Source organism: Lepisosteus oculatus, chromosome 12 (genome assembly GCF_040954835.1).
Source record: "Lepisosteus oculatus isolate fLepOcu1 chromosome 12, fLepOcu1.hap2, whole genome shotgun sequence".
Lineage (NCBI taxonomy): Eukaryota > Metazoa > Chordata > Actinopteri > Semionotiformes > Lepisosteidae > Lepisosteus > Lepisosteus oculatus.
The window spans coordinates 17,131,612-17,152,419 of NC_090707.1; the positions used below are offsets into that span (position 1 = coordinate 17,131,612).

At 38.3% G+C, this 20,808-nt stretch overlaps 1 protein-coding gene across 2 annotated transcripts in view; it reads right to left on the minus strand.

Moving 5' to 3' along the window:
• Positions 1-13,730, minus strand: part of chn1 (chimerin 1) — a 58,886-nt gene extending 45,156 nt beyond the window's left edge. The window contains exons 1-4 of one of the 2 annotated variants that reach the window (XM_006636501.3): positions 13,624-13,730; positions 13,233-13,359; positions 2,382-2,420; positions 2,133-2,188 (exon numbers count right to left, since the gene is read on the minus strand). In XM_006636501.3, the coding sequence (XP_006636564.2) occupies positions 2,133-2,188; positions 2,382-2,420; positions 13,233-13,251 (114 nt within the window). In that variant the 5' untranslated portion in view covers positions 13,252-13,359; positions 13,624-13,730. The remainder of the gene's footprint in view (positions 1-2,132; positions 2,189-2,381; positions 2,421-13,232; positions 13,360-13,623) is intronic. The other variant, XM_015359023.2, reaches the window with a different exon arrangement.
• Between the last annotated feature and the right edge of the window lie 7,078 nt (positions 13,731-20,808).

The following is a 20,808-nucleotide window of genomic DNA, read 5'->3' on the forward strand; positions in this document are numbered from 1 at the left end:
CTACAGGAGATCCAGCAGAATTACCTCAGAAAATGAATAATATTTTTTGTTTAAACTTTGTAATATCTGTTTTTGTTCTACATACTCCCATTTGTAAACACATCATCTTTAAGACAACTATAAGTTGTCTTAAACATAACATATTCATAGTGTGAATATCAGATTGCAAAATTTCATTAAATTAAAAGTAAAGCTGGGATATTCAAGTCACTGTTGATAAAACTTATATTTTGCTTTTTGAATATTTTGCTGCAGATCATTCTGAAAAAAATACCCTTTAACTTTTGAACATTATCCATCTACGCAAGATAACGTACTTGTAATGTGAAACACCAAATGTGACAAAGACATGTAAATCACGTTATGTTTTCATTAAGAAGAGTCTTTTAGAAGAGATTTTTTTAATGAATTACACTACCAAGCCCAAAGCACGAGTAAGAGTATCAATGCAATTATCAACCCACATTTAACATTAACTGGTTCGAAACAGAAGCAAACAAAGTTTCTAAGAACATTTTATTTGTTGATAAATTTCAAGACCAACTATTAATATAATGGGCAGTGTGCCTCATAGAAGCACGTACTCATTACTCAGAAAGAACAGAATAATTATATAAACCTGCAATTAAAACATTCTGCATATCAAAACCAGGGGAAATTATCAAGTCCAGGGTAGGAGTGGGTAGTATGGCCTATAACATTTTGCATAAATCTCACTAACAGTGATTGGAGAGTTAAAGCATGAGAATCATGACTCATGTCAGCATTCATACTAAGGGCCTCTACACAGGACATGGAAAAAGACGTCATGTTTAAGGAGTTATGCTGATAGAGACCACTGATTTCAGAAAGAAAAGATGAGAGGGTCTGGAGGTCCATAGATTATAATGAAACATACTGGTGGTGCACTAGAGACAGCAGGCGGTAAAATCTCAAATGAAGAGTCCTGTTTGATCCTCTGATTATTTCAAATCAGCTCCTGCAAGCTTCTTCCTCGCTCTGTTGAGCAGAACTTCTGTTGGGAGGCAAAACCTGAGGGATAATCCTCTACCATAAGTACATTCTCGTTGCGGCTCAGCCAGGTCTCTAGTATTGATCAAATGTATGTTAGAGTACAAAAAATATCACTGATTAAGACAACTTGCATTAAAAAGTGCCAATTAGAAGGAAAATAGGTATCGCATTTATTAGGCTTCTAAAATTCATTGGCATTGGTATTGGTATTGGTAGTGTAATTAAAAAAAAAATAATGTATTGGATCCACAAGGTTTTGGAAGCATAAACATTCCACAAGTGGGGGTTTCATGGTCTTAAGCCCTAAACCACATGAGCAGAGTTTATGAGGTGGAGTAATTTGCCATCCTTTCAAGCTATTCACCCTTGGATTACGGTGGTTCACAACCAGCTCAAGTGACAAGTGCAGCAAGTTTGTTGCTCTCAAATGAATCCTCAGTGGAGGCCATTATGTACAGTCTGGGCCCCTTTGGAGACATTTGCAAAACGAGAAGCTGAAGCTTCAGCAGGCCGAGAGATAGATCTGCTCTTTTCCTGCAGTGTGTGGGCTCTACTGTGAGAGGCTGAGGCATGCTGACAGCGCACTAGCAAAAGCAAAAGCAACACAGCTTCGAGTCCTCTTTGAAAGCTGCCTAGAGCATTACAATTACAACAGACACTAAGAAAAAAGATCCTCCATTTTCGCTTCTATTTTTTATTTTTTTAAAAGGCAAGAGCAACCCCAGCTGTACATCTTGTTCCTCTGCTGAGGCTACTGTCATGCCAACAATCTACTAATCCACAGTGAAACACTAGGATCATGAGAGGTCCTAGTTTGACTGATGTGTCTTATTTTGTGGGGAGATGATAATGACAAGAAGACCCTTTAAATGTATGGGCCAAAAAGGGAGGGGGGGGGGTGGGAACATGGTACAATGATAAATGGCAGCTGAATTATTCCAATGCATTGTGGGATTCAAGAGGTGGACTCAGCCTGCCTAATCTTTCAGGTTTATACAGACAGAAGAGGAGTCAGGAGGTGAGTGACTGGCAACAGCACTCTTACTGTACACATAAAGCTCAGAACAGGGCTGAAAGCTGAATAATTGGACCAGTGGCCATACTCCTCACATACTCACCTCACAGGTGCACGTGACCCGCCTGGGATGCGGTGCCTCTTGCTGCAACTGGTACACTGCCGTACAAAAAGGATAACACGGTCAGTAATTGAGCCAGGAGCTTTTCTTCTGTGCTCTCAAGTACAGAAGAAAAACTCTCTGAACAGAGTTCAGAACACAACTCCTCCTCCTCAAACACTGCCATGCACATTACTTTACAATGAAAAACATTAATAACAAAACCATGAAATTAAATTAAGCGATACTTACAGTAAGACTTCCACACAGGTGGTCTATATTCATCGTTATCTAGAATAAAGACATACAAATTACAAAAAAAGGTTTTGCATAGATGAAGCTTTTAAGCTCGATTTTAATGTAGTGCTGCAAAACAAACTGTTTGGCATTGGGATTGAACAAAATTCACTAAATGCGTCAAACTACATCAGACAAGTTTTATACAAGACGATGTTTTATACTTGATTTCAAGATATTTGTAGGTTGTGTGGTCCATTAAATAAAGAACAGCCAAGATCTGTTTACTTGCAGAAAACACAAGTCCAAGTACTGCCCAATGTGGATTATAATATGATTAGCATTTAACTTTTTAAGTCTTTCCAAGTTTTACAGCCTTTATATTGCATCCCAAATATCCTGCCAGTTATGCTTTTGTTTATAGATTGCAGGAACCCATCAACATGATCGAAGACCTGTGAGCATCAAATGTATGTCACCATTTGTTGGACACACACATAGGCCAGATGGAAAACGTACCCAAAAATCTTTTTCAAACTGACTGACTGCAACGCAGATTGCAGTTTACTTTTTGTAAACGTTATACATCAAGGAAATGTCTCCTCCTGAAAAGCCCCTATTGTTAGAAGTTTGAAAACGCCAGTGCTCTCATGACATCAGCTCCAGATCTAGCCCACAAACACTGAAAGAGCTGGTTCCCTTAGCAACAGAATGAATCAAGCAAAACTGTAAAACAAAAAGCTACAGTTTGATGCACAAATGACCCCAATATTACACAACAACAAGCATTTTACTCAGACGTGAAGTTATTAAATTCCACTGGTTAATCAGATTTTCCAAATGATGATGGATGCACAGCACAAATAATTTACTTCCAACATGTCTACAAAAGGTCTAAAAAGCCAGAGATTCCAAAGAAAGGTTTCAAATGAGAGGAGGCCATTTGACCCATCTGGCCAAATATCTCCTACTGGGACTCAGTGTCGTCTGATTCTCATTCCATCCTGGACTTAATTACCTTATTTGAACCAATATTTCACTTAAATGGGCAAGATTACTATATGTTTCTCTGCTTTCACTCATCCTAGGAATCCTAATAAATTCTATAAAACCAGGTGGACTGCATACTCAATGCACTTACCTCAGTTTATCATGCTTTATCGTGCTCTTTTTATGAGCAATTAAGAGTTTCATATACCCTGTCTATGGCCGTCCATTAACGCTGCTAAAAAAAGACTAGTTCAAAAAGAGATACGAGTCAATGTATCAGAAATCCTAAAAATCTTTCAATTACATGTAAATTATTCACTTATCTCATTGACTAGCCTCCCTTCACGGTACCTCTTCTAAAGCCCCGTCCTTTAATACTACCCTTCTCTGGGGGCATGACTTGCATATAGAGGTCAGAACTACACAGTCCCTGACCACCTTACAGGGCCTCCTCCACACTCATCTGTGATCGTCTTCTGTTTAAAGTGCTCTTACCTTTTCCCCTTACTCCCACTACTATCGTTTCACAATAACTGTAGAACTACACACCACTGTCCCCGTGTCAGCACACTGCCTGTATGTCACTTTTGTTTTGTGCAATTTAAGTGGTCTGTCATCATCTTCCTGTCACCCTGCATGAATCCTGGATCTACACCTTGATCCCCTTTCGAGAAACACTGTACAGTCCTCTTCCTTTCCAGTTGCTCTTCACTTGGATCTATTCACACAGGTCGCCATCTCATCCTTAACTCTTCGCTCTGTGCCTTCATTAATCACCAGACATTGATCACTATTATGTATTATGTAACTTTATTTTGTAACTTTAATTTTTTGGCATATTCCCCAGTGAGCTCACAGAAAAGACATTTCATTGCCAGCAATTACTGCTGCACGCTGTATTGTTGTGCATTTGATAAATAAACTGATTGATTGACTGATTGACTGATTGATTGAACTGGAGCATGTTTGAGATTTGTATTCTATCATGTCAGGCCAGCAGGCAAACAGATTCCAAGACAAACTATAAAGCTGAAGGCACCGTTTCATTAATGTATTATTATCTTGGGAGACAAGTAATGAAACTTGTCTCTTGTATTAAAAAACTACAGTTTTTAATATTCATTAGTGTACAATTGTGGAACACAAGCATGAATCATACACACACTTACAAAGACTAACAATTATTTTCTGGAAAATAAGATGCTTCTGAAAACCATTTTGAGAAATTACATTCTAAAAAATAATTGCAAAAATGGTACTTGGCAGACCTAATGACATTACATACAGTCCGTGTATTATACCAACTTAAATGACTGAATTAAAATACTTAGTTGATTACATCTTAATGCAATCACTTACAATCGTTCTAATCGTTATTACTATTATTGCACAGCATACAGCTGAATAAGGCACATTTATAAAATTAAGTCGCCACCTGGTGGCGCTCAGTACGAATTACACTCAATCAACTGTGGCAACTTTAGCTCTTCCATTTAACATGTCATTTTCCAGGTATACCATAATTAAACGGCATGATCTACTGCACATGGGCCAATTAAATAAATCAAAAATCAATTCAGTATTCCAAGTGTTTGGTAGATAGAAGGTTTGTAATGGTATTGTCTAGAAAAAACAATAGTTCTGGTGGGTAGCTGCGTCACCATGCGTAGGCTGCAAAGGAACAAGTAATAGGTTTATTCCATGCTGAAAAGAGAAGAAAGAAAACACAGTGTTTCGGCTTTGGAGCTGCCTTCTTCACCCAAAGAAGTTTTCTTTCTTCTCTTTTCAGCATGGAATAAACCTGATTTCTTGTTCCTTAGATAAACCAATGTTGCCTACCCCTGGTAGCAGACGCTTGCAAAAAGCATTTGTCCATCATGTGTCAGCATGTGTCATGTGTCATGTGTCAGCAGGCACAGGGAACAAGGTGTGATTACACCCTAGAAGAGACTCCAGTCCATTGCAGAGCATATTTACAGTACATTCAGTACTTGCACATTGTAAGGCAATTTGGTGATCCCAATTAACCTGGATAAGATGTCTTTAGACTACAGGATGAAATCAAACCAACGACAGAAGAGCCACACTGACCCAGGGGAGAATATACAAACCCCATACAGAGGGCTGTGAAGCAGCACTAATCACAACAACAGAATCTTCTAATACTTTAAGTTAAAAAAAAACAGTCAAGAACTGTAAGCAGACTAATAAAGTTTAAAATAAGAGAGCAAATGTACTAAATTGCCTTACATTTCACATGCAGCCATGAAAGTGAATTAGCAGTGAGCAGCATTTTCAGTGAAGATGAAAAACAAAGCATTGTAGTTATTGAATGGACTATGAGAGCAGTAGTCAGCCAGTCCAGACTTTGTATCAAAGCATTTCCTGACAGCAAGACTACAATTCACAGGTGCACTTCTCACTGCGTGATCAAAGTTTCAATATTACTGCTCTCAGCTGTCAACAATGTTGATCTGTTGGGGCATACAAGGTGGTGTTTCCACAATGTGCAAGCCCCAATCTCATTACAATCAAACTCTGGGAGTCCTTTTCTTTTGATAAAAGTACTAATGATACAGAGAAAAGACTTGCAGTTCTGAGCAGAAAATGAATGGTTACTCTTTATTTACCAGTATACTGTATGTAAAGGTTTTCCTTGCACTAAAACAGTGTCTCCTGGTGGCAAAACAACTGGTTTCATTATTGAAACCCTTCAAGTTTAATCTTTAACTGGGTGTTTTGTGATCTTTATCATTTAATTATTAACTAAAATTAAAGAGTTACAGTTGCTACTACTAGTTACTAGTAATTCTTTGCATTTCTACTGTAGTTTCCATCTCAAAGTAGGACAGCAGATCAGGCGGAGAAGTGGGAATTTACTTAACCAAATAAAATGAATTAAGGGAAAAACATTTAGATGGGCCAGACAGTACCAATCAAAATGGAACTGAGCCAGGACATCAGAGTAAAACCACTACACTTACGATATGTCACGGGATTTTCCTATGACCTCAGTTTAACATCTCTTCCAAAACACAGCATCTCTTAAAGCACACTGTTCATAGTCAGCAAACCAGAGAAATGGACAGGAAATTCTGGTGTTGAAGGCAGATCGCCACTAACTGGTCCACTAAACACTAACCAGTAACCTGGTTTTCCTCAGTCTCCCATCCCAGCACGTGTGAGATCCAGCCTCATTTAGTTTCTGAAACCTGTTGAGCTCAGGTTACAAGGTGGTTGCTGTCAATCCAAAAGAAACTGATCAATACCTTTTTGGTGATTTGTGACTGAGATGTTAAGGGTCTTGTACCACAGAACCAGGCATAAATTGCAAAGGAAAAAGAGTAAAGGTTTATTCCCTGCTGAAAGGAGAAGAAAAGAAACACATTTCAGCTGTGGAGAAGGCTCTTTTCAGCATGGAATAAACCCTTACTTGTTCCTTAGCAGCCTATGCATGCTGACACAGCTACCTACTTCAAATATAAATTGTATTTATGTTTTCAAATATCAATGGTTTAGGAAAAACTAAGAATAATGAGGTTTAAAAAAAACTTTAAAAGTGATCTGTCTGTTCTTCCCAATGGTTCACACAGGACTATCTACAAATAACAAAACCAGCATTCTATCACATTTAAGCTTTCATACTTTGCCTCTGGAGATATACACACTGTACTGCCATTTTAGTACTGTAGTCTATGTGATTTCTACATGTATTGTGAACTACAATAAAGGGAAAAAAAGTGACAGTGTGGAAGATTTTTAATTTGCACATCTCAGCAGGATAACAGAGAGGCAGTTAAGTTTGACTTTCTTAAATCCTTCTGCTGGAAAGGATAGTTAAAACCCCTGTGTATAAACAGAGCATAAAAAATGCAAACAAGGTAATAAGGCCATGAACTGCATGTCAACATTATATGATGCACAGAGACTCCTGACAGAAGCCACAAAGCATTTTGTGTTTCTTACCAATGTTTCTATTGAAATATGGTTAATGATGTGAAATTAACATTTAGGAACTTCTGCTATACATCTATTTAAACCAACACTGTGCTCTTCCCCTTTCTTTTTTTGAATTTATACTGATGACCTAATAAAAACTGCTGACATGGCTCTATGGAGCTGCATTTTAACAAGTATCTGCAATGGTAGATTTTAAATTTTCTTTGAACATTTTCATGCAATCTGCTCATTCTTTGCAACTTATGCTTTTTCTGGTGTCCTGATACAGTGTTCCTTAGTGTGAAAATGGGAATTGTTTATGCAACCTCTGCATTTTATCACCACACATTTAAAGAAATCAAATTAATAACACAATACAACATCACCAAAATCTGAATGATTTCTACTGAATATTAGTCATCCTATATTCCCAGAATGCCATGTAAAGGAATTATTGTTTAAACAGTAACATAACACTCCTACACACTTTGTCATGTTTCTCAACAATAGCGCCTTAAAACTAATTATCACCATAAAGATTCCACATTCTATTGCTATTTGAGCTAACAATCATGGAATTTTCATATAGGAGTTATATTTAGAATTCACACAACCTATTCCAAAACAGCTAAAGCTAAAAATGCTGAAAGTACGTAACATTTCAAATTATTTTAAAAGAAAATCAGAAAATTCTCAGTTGGATACATATTCAGCTCTTTTACTATGGTAAATCTAAATTGGAAGCAAATGATTCATTCAAAGGTCACAAAATTCCTATAACAGCCTCTGTTCATGTATAACTTTGAAGCCTACATTAAAGGAGAACTGTAGTCACAATCTCTGTAACAAAATAAATTGACAGTATCACAAAATGTTACAAATTCCAAATTAAACAAAAAAATAGTGGACTTTGTGAAAGTACTATATAGTAGGCATGTTGTCAAGAGTTTGTGAAAATTGCGACATGATGCAGCCCTTCCTGTTCACGATAATCTAATATACGATATTATAAGTACAGGCTGTGCAGCAGACATTTCACTGCAGAAATGTTCCAATGTGATCTGCAGCAGAGGTAACAAGTAGTATTTGTCAAGGAAACCATAATATTTCTATTGGATTTAGAGATGTATTCAGAAACCTGGGTAAGCAAGACACTGTTTACAGAAAACCACTTTGAAGCCAACATTAACATCAAAATAATTTGTACAATGATGCTTGAGATGAGAGTCATGCTCATAGATTAACAATATCCCAGTCCCTGCATAAAGCTAGCTGGTATGTATAAGTGACAGGAGCTTGCAACAAAGTAAGTCAAGTGCTGACTGTACAAACATGGGGAGTTTGTTGTTTTTACACACTGCAAAAATTGAACTTTTTGGTTAAAGTAATAAACTACAATCAAAGGTGTTTCAATCAAATCAAGACTTAACAGGCTAAATGTGTCAGTCTGCAATCAGTACATTTCATTTTGTATATTTCCACTGCGGGTTTTGCCACATTCAGACTGCTTCACATATACCAGTGTTCAGTTTGTATAAGCACTGCAGTCATGAACACAAAATGTTCATTTTAAATAAACTGTGAACATCTGTAATCCATCAACATGAGACATTATTAGGGTGGGGTGAATACTTTTGTGAGGCAATCTAACTATCTCTAAAAAGAGACCAGCAAGAAGTTAAGAGGCACTCTTTCACTGTCGATATGTAAACATTTCTTAGAGACAGGTTTATCTAATAAAATGCTTTCAGCAAAATTCTCCTGGGTGGCTCATCCAAAACAAGTGCAAGCACAGGCTGAGCTCTATGTTCACAGGTTGGAGCCTGGCTCTTGTTGTTACCCAGCCGTAATTAGGATGCAGAACTGCTGAGTGCTGCAGAGAGCAGAGTGAGATTAATTAGACAGGGCTCTCATCTCTCAGAAACACAGTGCTCCCAGTGACCTCCTGGGCACTTGCAGGCATGTGGTGCTGTCCAGGAGGAATCCACCTCTCCTCTAATCGGTGCAGAATCTCTGGTAGGGCTCTATGGTATCCGTCACTGGTTAAAAGGTGAGTGGCTTAAATACAGGCAGGTCAGAGGCGTCTGCCTACACTTCCTCATTCTCCCGAGTACAGATCACTGGGTACACTGTGAAAAAACAACTGCCTATTGCAAATCAGGGGGAGTATAGCAAAAACAGCTGGCAACACTAACGTTTAAAAACATATCACTTATAACTGCAACAAATTCACCATGGTATGAGGTTTTATGTTGCAGATCCAGAGACTGTATTGAACAAACATGACAGTCAACTTAGTGAACTAGCATGTGTCCTCAACAAGCTTGATCAACAGGGGGCTTACTGTGAAAGTCACAAATCAGAAACATGTGCAGCCGGCCACCCTGGGAAGCAATGCAAACGGCAATGTGAGCTTTTGTACCATTGCTCCAGCCTGGACAAGCACAACCACAACCCTATTCTAGGGTTGCTACCTCTGCCTTCAAAAAAGGAACACCATAAAGAATTCCCAGTGAAAAACTGGCTTTCCTTACTGCAACAGGTCTTATCTATAATTAAACAGATGTCCTAGATTTCGTTTCAGAGACTACTGCACTTCTAAAAAAATAAATAAAAATAAATGTAACCTTGTGAAAATGATGTTCTTATTGATGAAAATGAATGCCTTTTTTTGTGGTTGGAGAGCAAGCATTTCATCTTCATCTGTTTTTCCAGCCATTTCTCCATTTGTTTACAGGCTCCATCCGAATCTATCAGAATCCTACCCCACTGTGCGCCTTCGTATTCTGAAAGTATTCTAAAAGGGAGAGTGTAGATGATTCCGATATCGCCTGTTTCCTCTGTACATTACATCTAATCGAATGCGAGAACTAACCGTGTTTGGTAATAATGTGTGAGTATGCTAACAAAAGAGTCTGCAAGACCTCATGGGGAGCAGGATAGCTCACCATTCAAGAAGATGTGAAAAGGACACGTACAACGTTAATGAGGGATGCTAAAGTTCATATCAGGGATCCAACAAAAATAAGGAACATTTAATGTCCAGGGCTATATTACAGATTTCCTGGGAAGGATGCTTCAGAAAGAGAAATAATCCTGGGAAAACCAGGACATGTGACAACCCTACCCTGTTCAATGGTCTGTGAACCCTTGATCACATGCTTCATCCCTGATCGTCACACAAAGGTTCAATGGGGCTCACGTCTGGCAAGTAGGGCATCCGTGGTGTTAACTCACATTTCTCAAAGACAGTCGTTGCTATAGGAGCAGCATTTGGACATGCGCTATCATTCTGGTATTTTGTCACATCAGGCACAGCCTGCAGGAAGGGCTGCTACTGCAGTTCCAGGACTTGTTCAATGTAGGTTCGTGCTGCAGTCAGGACGCCATAAATCACTCTCTGCAGAGAAGTGTACCAACTAGACACTCCTTCTCAAACACTTGAACCTCCAATCAATAGGGCTGTTGTACTGAACAGCTTACATATTATTCTGCATGTCTGCACTACACTCAATGCAAGACGTTCAAAAGAGCAAAAGAGGACTTGGGTCCAACTGACGTGTTGCTCCTTTATATCGATGGCACAAATGTTTTGTTCTGTTGATGTGCAGGTCATACTAGTTCCTTTGTGTCTTTTTTTTAAATTTCATCAGCCCTGGCATTCAACAGGTTAACCACATTATCTGCGCCCAATCAACTCTCTCAAGAGTGATGTAGTGCTTACGCAACAGTCACTCAAGTGTATCGCGATCTGTCATGACCAATTAATCAAGGTGATTTAGATACAAAACCGTTGAATGACATACAATACAAAGTGATCGTTTATTTGTGATACTCGATACTTCTGAGGGCTTACCAAAGTTGCTACAATAGAAAATGATTTGCTTTGATGAGTTGTGAATGTCACACGTCTTCACAATCTCAGCCAAGCTAATGGCACAACTTTCGTTGAAATGTTTTCCAAAGTTGGAACTTAGATATAAACATCTGATACCATTGTCAGCAGCTCTGGGTTTCCTGTCATACAGACAGCTTGGCTACAACACATGACCTTAACTTTTAACTTGGATTAACCTTCATTTCCTGCTCTCATCCTCCCCACCCCAACCCCCAATTCTGAGCTCTTCCTATGATCTAGTTACTTGTTAGTTGGGACAAGATGGCTGCCATCTGCTACCCCCGAGAAGCAGCTCACTGAACAATTATCTTAGACGGACTACAGTGAAGTGCTCTACTTTGTGACTTGTGCAGTGTTTTGTCATATACTTCTCTGAATTCCTGTACCAGCACTGATTATCCCGCTTTTCATAAACTTTAAATATTTATAGGATATTCATATGACATGTTTGTCTAGTGTGTGTCACGTGTGTCTAGTTGAAAGCATTTGAACAGTCCTTCTTCTGGATGTGTTTAGGTTGCAGTACCACACTGGTAGCCAAACCTACCACTCAGGTTTCTCCATATCCCAAAATGCCTATTTTACATGGCTTGTCAATACAGGCAATAGTCTGTGCAAATGGCGACACTTTTCAAATTGTAGGTGGTACTTTCCCTATGTATAAACTGCAAAAACTAGACTTGCATATATTGTTAGCATTCCTTGTTCTGGCTTGTGCTTGATAAGGAGAACAAATTACACAATGAAGGTAAGAAAACAGTTGGTGATTTTCGGGTGCAGAGTATGACAACATATACAAGGTTAAGGGTGTCTTAACCTTCTTAAACTTGTTTCAGCCTGTGACTAATGGCAAGTCTCCTCATAAATGTAAAAACAAGTAGAGTATTGCATAGTACATAAATAATGAAGAGATAGTTGGAGCAGAAAGTAGACACAGAGCTATTTTACTACAACCCTGTTTTTGCACCTACATGGACATTTGTTTCAGCTTTTACTAAAAATGCTAACAAAACAGAACATCATAGTCTCCTGCAACACTGATACCTGCATCGGTACCTAATCGGTATTATTTAGACAATATCTTTACTTTTTTTATGAAGTTGCACAAACCTTCAAATGTTATACCAATTATCTGACTTGCAGTTTCCTTAATCCTGAGATTTCAGAATATATACTTCCAAGACATTTAATCATTTATTGCTGTAGTCTCATACCAGATATTTAATTAACTATCTCATTATAAAAAATGAGTAAAGTTGTCTTAGTCTTCAAACATAAGATATTGGGACAAAGATGTTTAATTATTATATTTAGGTCTGATATTTCAAAGCCAAATTTACACATTTCTGATGTCTATTATTTTTGCATGGCAAATTCTGCACATTTTCTTTTATTGCCATATAATTTAAACTAGGGCATGTCAAACTTTTCAAATTTGAAGAGAATAAGGAGTATAGACTTGTTTTATATTATTTCACAAACTTCAGATGAAAAACAATTTGCAATCCAATGATTTTGAATAAAAAGGTTCAAGATAACACATTCTTATCTTGTTCTTACTAAGCATTTAAAGTTATTGTCCTGTTAAATAGTATTGAAAGCTCTGACAGAGCTGACTGGTAAGCTTGCGTGACTTAGCATTTTCGTGATAACTAATGTGCCGCTGCTTTGATTTATGGTGAGCAATCGATAACAAAAGCTGCCCCCCAATTAATTAAAAGATTAAAGTACAAAGCACGCTATTTTCAATTAAATCATTCCCCTGCATTAGCGCATTACGAAGATCGTACACTGCGGAGAAACATATTAGCACTATAACTTCTACAAAGGAGCTGCTGTCACACTGATACGAATTTGCGAGAAACACGCCCAGAAAGCAGACTTCTGCACAGTAAAACAGCGTAATTCCAAATAAAGCCATGCATTTTCAAGTGTAGTAGCAACACATTCACTTAGTTCGTGCAAAAGGAAAAGGTAACGTTTTCCTAAAAATTCCTAATGTTTATAGCCGGAGGCTGGAAAGACAGCAATTAACTTACCAAACACTGTTAGAGCCATTTTATTGCTGCGATTCCGATGGTATGGACAAAGCCTCTCACCGCAAACACATTGATAACTTCCCAGCCTCACGTCCTTCACGAGACCTTGTACAAGTACACTGATCTTCTACAAAAAAGACAACATCAAAAGGCACTGTCGTGACAAAACTAATTTTCCAATAAAAACGTGAACATCTTATTTCATTTTTTTAAAAGGGCATTTCACAATGAAAACATCTTATATTAAACGCAAAATGAATATAAAATACATGGAAAGTTTGATAAGATCTTTAAAGATGTAATGCACAAATGCACAATACATTAACTAGGATAAACCACAAATAAGGAGCAAAGACTACCGCCACTGGGTACTAATAAATGCAGTACTTACTCACACTGTATCCATCAGGTTTAGAGACGCCATCTTGTTTTACCACATGACCAGCTTCATCTCCACCGGGACTGCAGGCTTTCCAGGTCTTGTTACCATGGAAACAAAAATATTCCTTGCGGTGACGGTCCTCCCAAAGATGAGATCAAACCGCTCCTAACCCATTCGCAATTGAGAGCGGGTAACAACAAGCAATGCATTAAGCAATATCTTGCCTTGCCTGCATTAATGTTATGACTAAGTTACATTTCTTCCATTTCCTTTTAAGTCTATTACCGATTCCAACTCAGTAGTAATTCTAAATTAGATTTTAAAACCACTTATATTAATTAAAGATCTAACAAATGGTTTAATCCGCATGGATCATTCGTGTGGTCTTTACCTCTTGTTCGTTTTGGTTTCTTTCTAACCATAAGAGTAAGTACATGTGATTGTAGTTCGATGTATTGTATCTGACCTATAAAGTGCAAACTGTTTTTTTTTTTCGTATTCTGCAAACAGAATATGTGCAGTCATCTATGCATTACACACTGCATGCACTGGGCACTGTCCTACACTTAAACCTTCAAGTAGCGCAAACTATTCAAGAAAAATCAAAAGTAGCTAGTGTAACATTTTGGATCAGCACCTTAACGAAATGAATAGAAAAACGTTTTTCATTAACTATTTGTTTCTGTATTTGTTGTACTATTTTGAGCAGTTGCTTGATATTTACACCTAATATTTAATATCTCAGATTAAATGACACATATAAAAGATTCAATACCTATAAAAGCAATTGAAACACAAAGTCAGAAAAAAAGATGCCACTAAGTCTTAATAATCGTAATTGAAAGTATATTTTAAGTGTGTTTCATACCAGGCTTTCACTTAAAAGTGTCACACAACCCCAGCCAGGTAGCAAACTTTTCTGTCCAGGAAAAAGCACCTTAAGACAAAGCTTTGAATTTGGACATCATATTTAAATGATAATTAACCAAAGACAAAAGCAAAATAAATAAACAACAATTATGTCAGAGAAATCCCATTGATTCCCATTTGAGGACAGATTATTGAGTAAGAATGCTCTCTTTCCTCAATTTGTTTCACAGATGGACTAAGTAAGACGGTTTTCTGTTTCATTTCATCCTTCAATCTTAAAAAGGTATCTGATCATAGGTACAAAAATACCCAGACCCAAAGACCCAGATCTGACCCAAAAAACTCAGACAGGTCCCATAGAAATATAGTACCATATGATTCCTTTTATAGGCACTGACACCTTAACTTACACCAAAAATGTGACGATTCTATATTCTGACATGATGCATCTAAAAACAATAATTGTTATCCTTTATGTACATAGATGTGGGAGGCTTGCAAAAAAGCACAAGTAATCCTTTCATTATTCTGTCAGATATACTGTATTGTATCAGTTTCTTAATGTTAAAAGATTATATATTTTTCATATATAAGGGCATATACTGTATTTGTATAAATAAGGTAACTTATTTAACTTATTAAAACACAGTCAAGAGAAGTAATCCCAGTGGGGGTGCCTAAGTACAGTACTATAACACCAGTGTCTGCTTTTTTCATGAGCCTATGAGAACATGTAATCTGACTGGGATGCCAAGTATCAATTTAAGCAGAGTTGGCACTGAGCAAATACTGGCAAATGCTGAGGTATGCAGCATAACTGAATTCCTGTGTGAAACAGGCCCAGATCCAGCTGAAGTCATGTCATGGCAATGAGTGTAGGCGTGCTGCGATGAGTTAAAACATGCTGACTGTATTTAATAAATTAGTAAACCAGAAGCTTCTTTCAAATGGATAAGTATTCAGTCCCTTTTCTACAGCAGCCCCAAAGCGGTTCAGGTGCAAAAGAATAGTTTTACAAAATGCAAACAAATTGTAGGTTGGTCTCCTTCTGTGTTTAACTTGACTTCGGAGTAAAAGGATCTGTCTCGAGAAATGCCCTTAGAAAGAATGTCATGCAATTGAATTTCAAGCCACAAGCCACAGCTCACATAGTGAGACAGTGATATGACAAATGAACCTGGAAGACCTAGGAGCTTTTGAAACAAGTCGAGAATAAAGTGGCAGAGAAGCACAGGGGAAGATTACTTATTCCTTTGCGTTAAAGTAAAAAGTGGCTTGTACATCATACCACCCAGACACTAACTAGATCAGGCTGCCCTTCCACGTGAGCAGAGAAGGAAGCAGGAAACTGATTACAGATGTCGTGGTGAAGCCAAACGTGTTGAGGAAACATTTGAAAAGATCTATGTCACAAAGGGGAGTCTGTAAACAACAATGCTGTGGAAAATGGGGAACGCTCACAGAGGTGTTTAGTATCTACCCAGGATATCTACCCTCTGGAACTTTCCCTATTTAATTTTCTGCTACAAATTCTGTAGGTCCAGGAGTCAAAAAAGGAATGTTAAACCTTCTTTTCCCAGGTGTCCACAGCTTATTAAGGCCACCGGGATGTTTGCCCTGAGCTAATTATCAAAGAAGGCCTGTGCTCTGGAAATACAAGGGTGGGGCACACTGGAGCTAAGTGGCTTTTTCACAGAGACAGGGTGGTAAGACAAGGACCAGTCTGTCAAACCTTGGTGAAATCATAAAAAAGGAATTCTTGAAGGAAATCTTGTTGGTTCAAAAAGAAACAAGTAGCTGAGAGGATAGGTTTTTATGTAAAAGCTGGTAATCGGATTATCCACCTAACACATATAGTGGGGTAAAGTATTGGTTGAACGGTAAGAAGCATCCCTTCTTTTATTTTGTATGGGCTGAATTTGGAGAGTTATTCTGTAAACTATAAAACCCTGCTAATAAGTAAAGACAATACAAAGCATTGATGTGCCTTTAATTCTGTGTATTAGAGCAGTGGTTCCCTACTCTGGTCCTGGAGGAACACTGTTATCTGTTATTTTCCAGGCGAATTTATTCGTTTTACTTTCGGGATGTGATTGTAAATTTGCTTTCAGCTCTTAAAATTTCAAATTTCAAGTCCATCCTTCCATCCATTTTCTAACCACTTTTCCCAATACAGGGTCACAAGGGAGTTAGCGCCTATCCTGGCAAGTAGCAGGCAGAAGGCAGGATACACCCTGAATGCGATGCTAGTCCATCACAGGGCACACACAGACACAGACACACACACACTCAACAACTTCAGCATGCATGATTTTTTTTTAGAGTGGTGAAACTCTGAAACTGATACTTGGGTTGAGAGCAATTACAAATTTCATCTGGCCTTTTATGACAGTATGGTGGCACTAAGGTTAGCGTTCCCTCTTCACAGCACTGGGATGCTATCAATCTGAAACAAAGTCTTATGGTCACAAGAAATTAAATTTGAATTTTTTGGACATGTTCATCTGAGTTATGTTTGGGATAAAAAAGGTGAAAATAATTTTGAGAAAAAACACATATCCCCACTTGTAACATATTGTGGGGGTGGTCTATTATGTTTTGAGGTTGTTTTGTATCTACAGCTGATGGAGTCCTGTCAAAGACTTGTCAGTCATGATATCCAACACGTAACAGGATATTTTGGCCAAGCATTTGTTTTTTTCCTGCTCAAACACTCAAGCTTGGTTGTAATGGACATTCCAACATGACAATGTTTCAAACCATGCATCCATATCAACAAAGGAGTAGTCAAATGCACACATAAATACATATATTTAACGGGCCATCCCAATCTCCATGCTTTAATCTGATTGAATATTTCTGATTATAATTCAAGATGGCAGTTCACTACAGGAAAAGCAAAGCAATTCTGAAAGGAAGAGTGTTCAGACATTCCACCTCTGTAGTGTCATAACCTCATAGCATACTACAGCAGGTGTCTAAGAAGTGTAATACCTGACAGAGGAGGATTTATAGAATAAAACACAATGCTTTGAAGAAGGAAATGATGTTTGAATAAATGTAACCTTTGTGTTTCTCGGACAAATATGACATTGCTTTGTAGAGTACTAATCTGATTGTTGTTTAATAGTTTGAGGTTTTTAAGCAAAAAATGGCAAGATTATCCAATCTTTAAATCTGTGTTATTTAATGTTTATTGTTCCTATTTCATTGGCAATATGAACGAATATGGAGGGTGCTCTACACATTACAATGGTAAGCATAAGATTTGGCAGCATCTACCAAAAATATTGTTTTTTTCGGCTTGATGACCTTCAGTCAGGCAGATGTTTCTCCTGGAGGATTTTGATAGTGTTGAGTGGATGTCACGGAGCACCAGGTGTGTTTGTCCTTTGTGATCATGTTGGAGATTTTGCTCTTGGTTGTACCAGTATTCCATTGGAAGAATGTCATATGATGTCATAATCTTTTTCCTCATAACCCATAATCGACTCATCCTACCAGAAAACAAAGTAAAATATCCTGTTGTCCCAATAGCTATAAATTTTCCCATCACTCCATTTATCCTTCCAGCTTCTCCCAGTAAAGAAACAATACCAAAGTCATTAATGTATTCAACTTTTTTGTCTTGCAAAAGTGAGCAGCACTTCTCCTTTTCCTGATGATTATATATTTCTCAAGGGGCTCCATTTTTCTCTTACAGTAGAAACACATGCTACCCAGGTTAAATGACGTTTCTAAATTGCCCCATCTGTGTGCATGTGCACAGACCCTGTGATGAACTAAAATGTCAAGGTGTAGTTCCACCTTATTGCCAGTACCTGTCAGGATGGGCCTTGTCTTGTTGTGAACCGTTATGGTTAGTGAAAATGGATGGGTGGCTTCTTCAAAACTAGTAGTGAAAACTGTAATGACATTTCTACACCACACAGTAATTTCCAGCATGACCTATTTAATGCTCAAAGCTAAAAGATATGCTTGATTAAATATTGATTAGTGAGAGAGTTAACCCACTGAAATGTTGTTTCTGTAGGTTTATTGATTTGACATTAGACCTAGATGTTTATGGGATCAGGACAAACTGTAGTTGCTCAGACCTTAAACAAGGTATTTTCACATAGATGGCTCAGAATAATGATGGTATAAATACTGTTATGTGCAGTGAGGGTTATTGTGTGGGTGTTGTAACTCTAAGCCATGTACTTATAACTACCACCTTGTAGAAATCTTACCTGCTCAAGACTCATGGTTTATACAGCAGCAGCGATCGTTCAACTTTCAATTACATTATTCAGTTACTCTTCCACCATTTTGCACTAATATTCTTAAGTCTCAGACTGGCAGTATGATTTTTTATATGATTCACTCTAAACATGGGTTCCATCTGTCTGTTTTTATTACTGCTGGTATTCACACCATCTTTATATATCTTTAAATATCTATATTTTTAAAGTCTAGGGGACTTAAATATACACATTGATTCAACCTCTTCCAGTCTGACTGACTTCCTTTCTCTTTTGGGATGCTTTGACCTTACTCAGTTTGTTTGTACCCCTACACATAACAAAGGACACACCTTAGATCTAATTATTACAAATGACTCCTTTGTCTCCCACTGCTCTCCCCTTGATCTAGGCCTCTCTGACCACTTAGCCATTCTCTTCAATCTGGAATTACCTGTTTCTAACACTTCCCCCTCACGCTCTGTAAATTTCCGCAACTGGCGATCAATTGATCACCCAAGGTTTGCAAATTCTGTTCTGTCCTCCTTATCCTGTTTCTCTTCCTCTGACCCTCTAGAGGACAAAATACAGTTACTTGACAATGCTCTTTTATCTACCCTCGACACCTTTGCTCCTTTAAAAACTCTAACCATCTCCTTCTCTCACCCTGCCCCCTGGTACAATGACCATCTGCGATTCATGAAGGCAGCCTCTCGCAAACTTGAGCGTAGGTGGCGTCTTTCCGGCCTAAATGTACATTATCAGGCCTGGAGAGATTACTTATCTGATTATAAGGTTACTTTATAGTCTGCTAGATCCACCTACTTCTCTCACATCATTGAAAATCACCAAAACAACCCCAGACATCTTTTCTCCACCATCAACAGACTGCTCAAGCCAAACTGCCCTACCACATTACCTGCCTCCTCCCTCCTCATCCCACTTCTCTGGTTCCCGTCTCTCCAGCTTCTATCTTCTTGACTCAGCATCCCTAAACAAACTAGTTACACGCATGAAACCCACCACATCTATTTTAGATCCCATTCCCACCACTTTATTCCAGTCCTGTTTCTCTTCTCTCTGTCCCATTGTCCTCAATATAATACATGAATCATTGTACCAACGGTCCTCAAAACTGCTGCTATTACCCCCATGCCAAAGAAGCCTAACATGGCTCTCGACAATCTTAACAACTTTCGCCCCATCTCCAACTTACCCTTTCTCTCTAAAATTCTAGAACATGCTGTCACACTTCAGTTACATAACCACCTCATGACAAACAACCTTTTCGAACCCCTCCAATCTGGCTTCCGTCAACTTCACAGCACAGAAACCGCCCTAGTCAAAGTCACCAACGATCTCCTAATAGCTTTTGATTCTGGTTCTCTTTCCATACTCATCCTTCTTGATCTCAGTGCCTTTGACACTGTTGACCATAACATCTTACTTTCTTGTCTCGAGACTGTGTTTGGAGTCTCTGACACTGCCCTCAAATGGTTTAAGTCTTACCTCACTGATCGCTGTCACTTTGTCTCTCTCAATGGGTACAGGTCTGAAATTGGTCTTGTCAAGTCCGGTGTCCCCCAGGGCTCAATACTGGGCCACTTGCTCTTCAGCATTTACATGTTCCCACTTGGTCAGCTTTTAAGATCACATGGCCTCAGCTTTCATTTTTACGCTGACGATACTCAAATATACATCCATACCAAACCCGACACTGATGTGGCTGTCTCTATTCTATCTAATTGCATCTCTGACATAAAAAATTGGATGACTCAACTTCCTTCATCTTAAATGTGACAAGACTGAAGTCATGCTTATTGGTACCCCCCATCAACTTCGTAAAGCCAGTCCTGTAACCCTGTCTGTAGATGGCTCTGTACTTGAGCTTCAATCAAAATGGAAAAAACTTGGGGTTATATTCGATTCTGGCTTAACATTTGACCCACATGTACAGCATACTGTCAAAACATCTTTTTTTCACCTAAGAAATATCACAAGACTACGCTCTATGCTATCATTAACTGTGGCTGAAAAGCTGATCAACATATTTGTATTCTCTTGAATTGACTACTGCAATGCTCTACTCCCTGGGGTATCT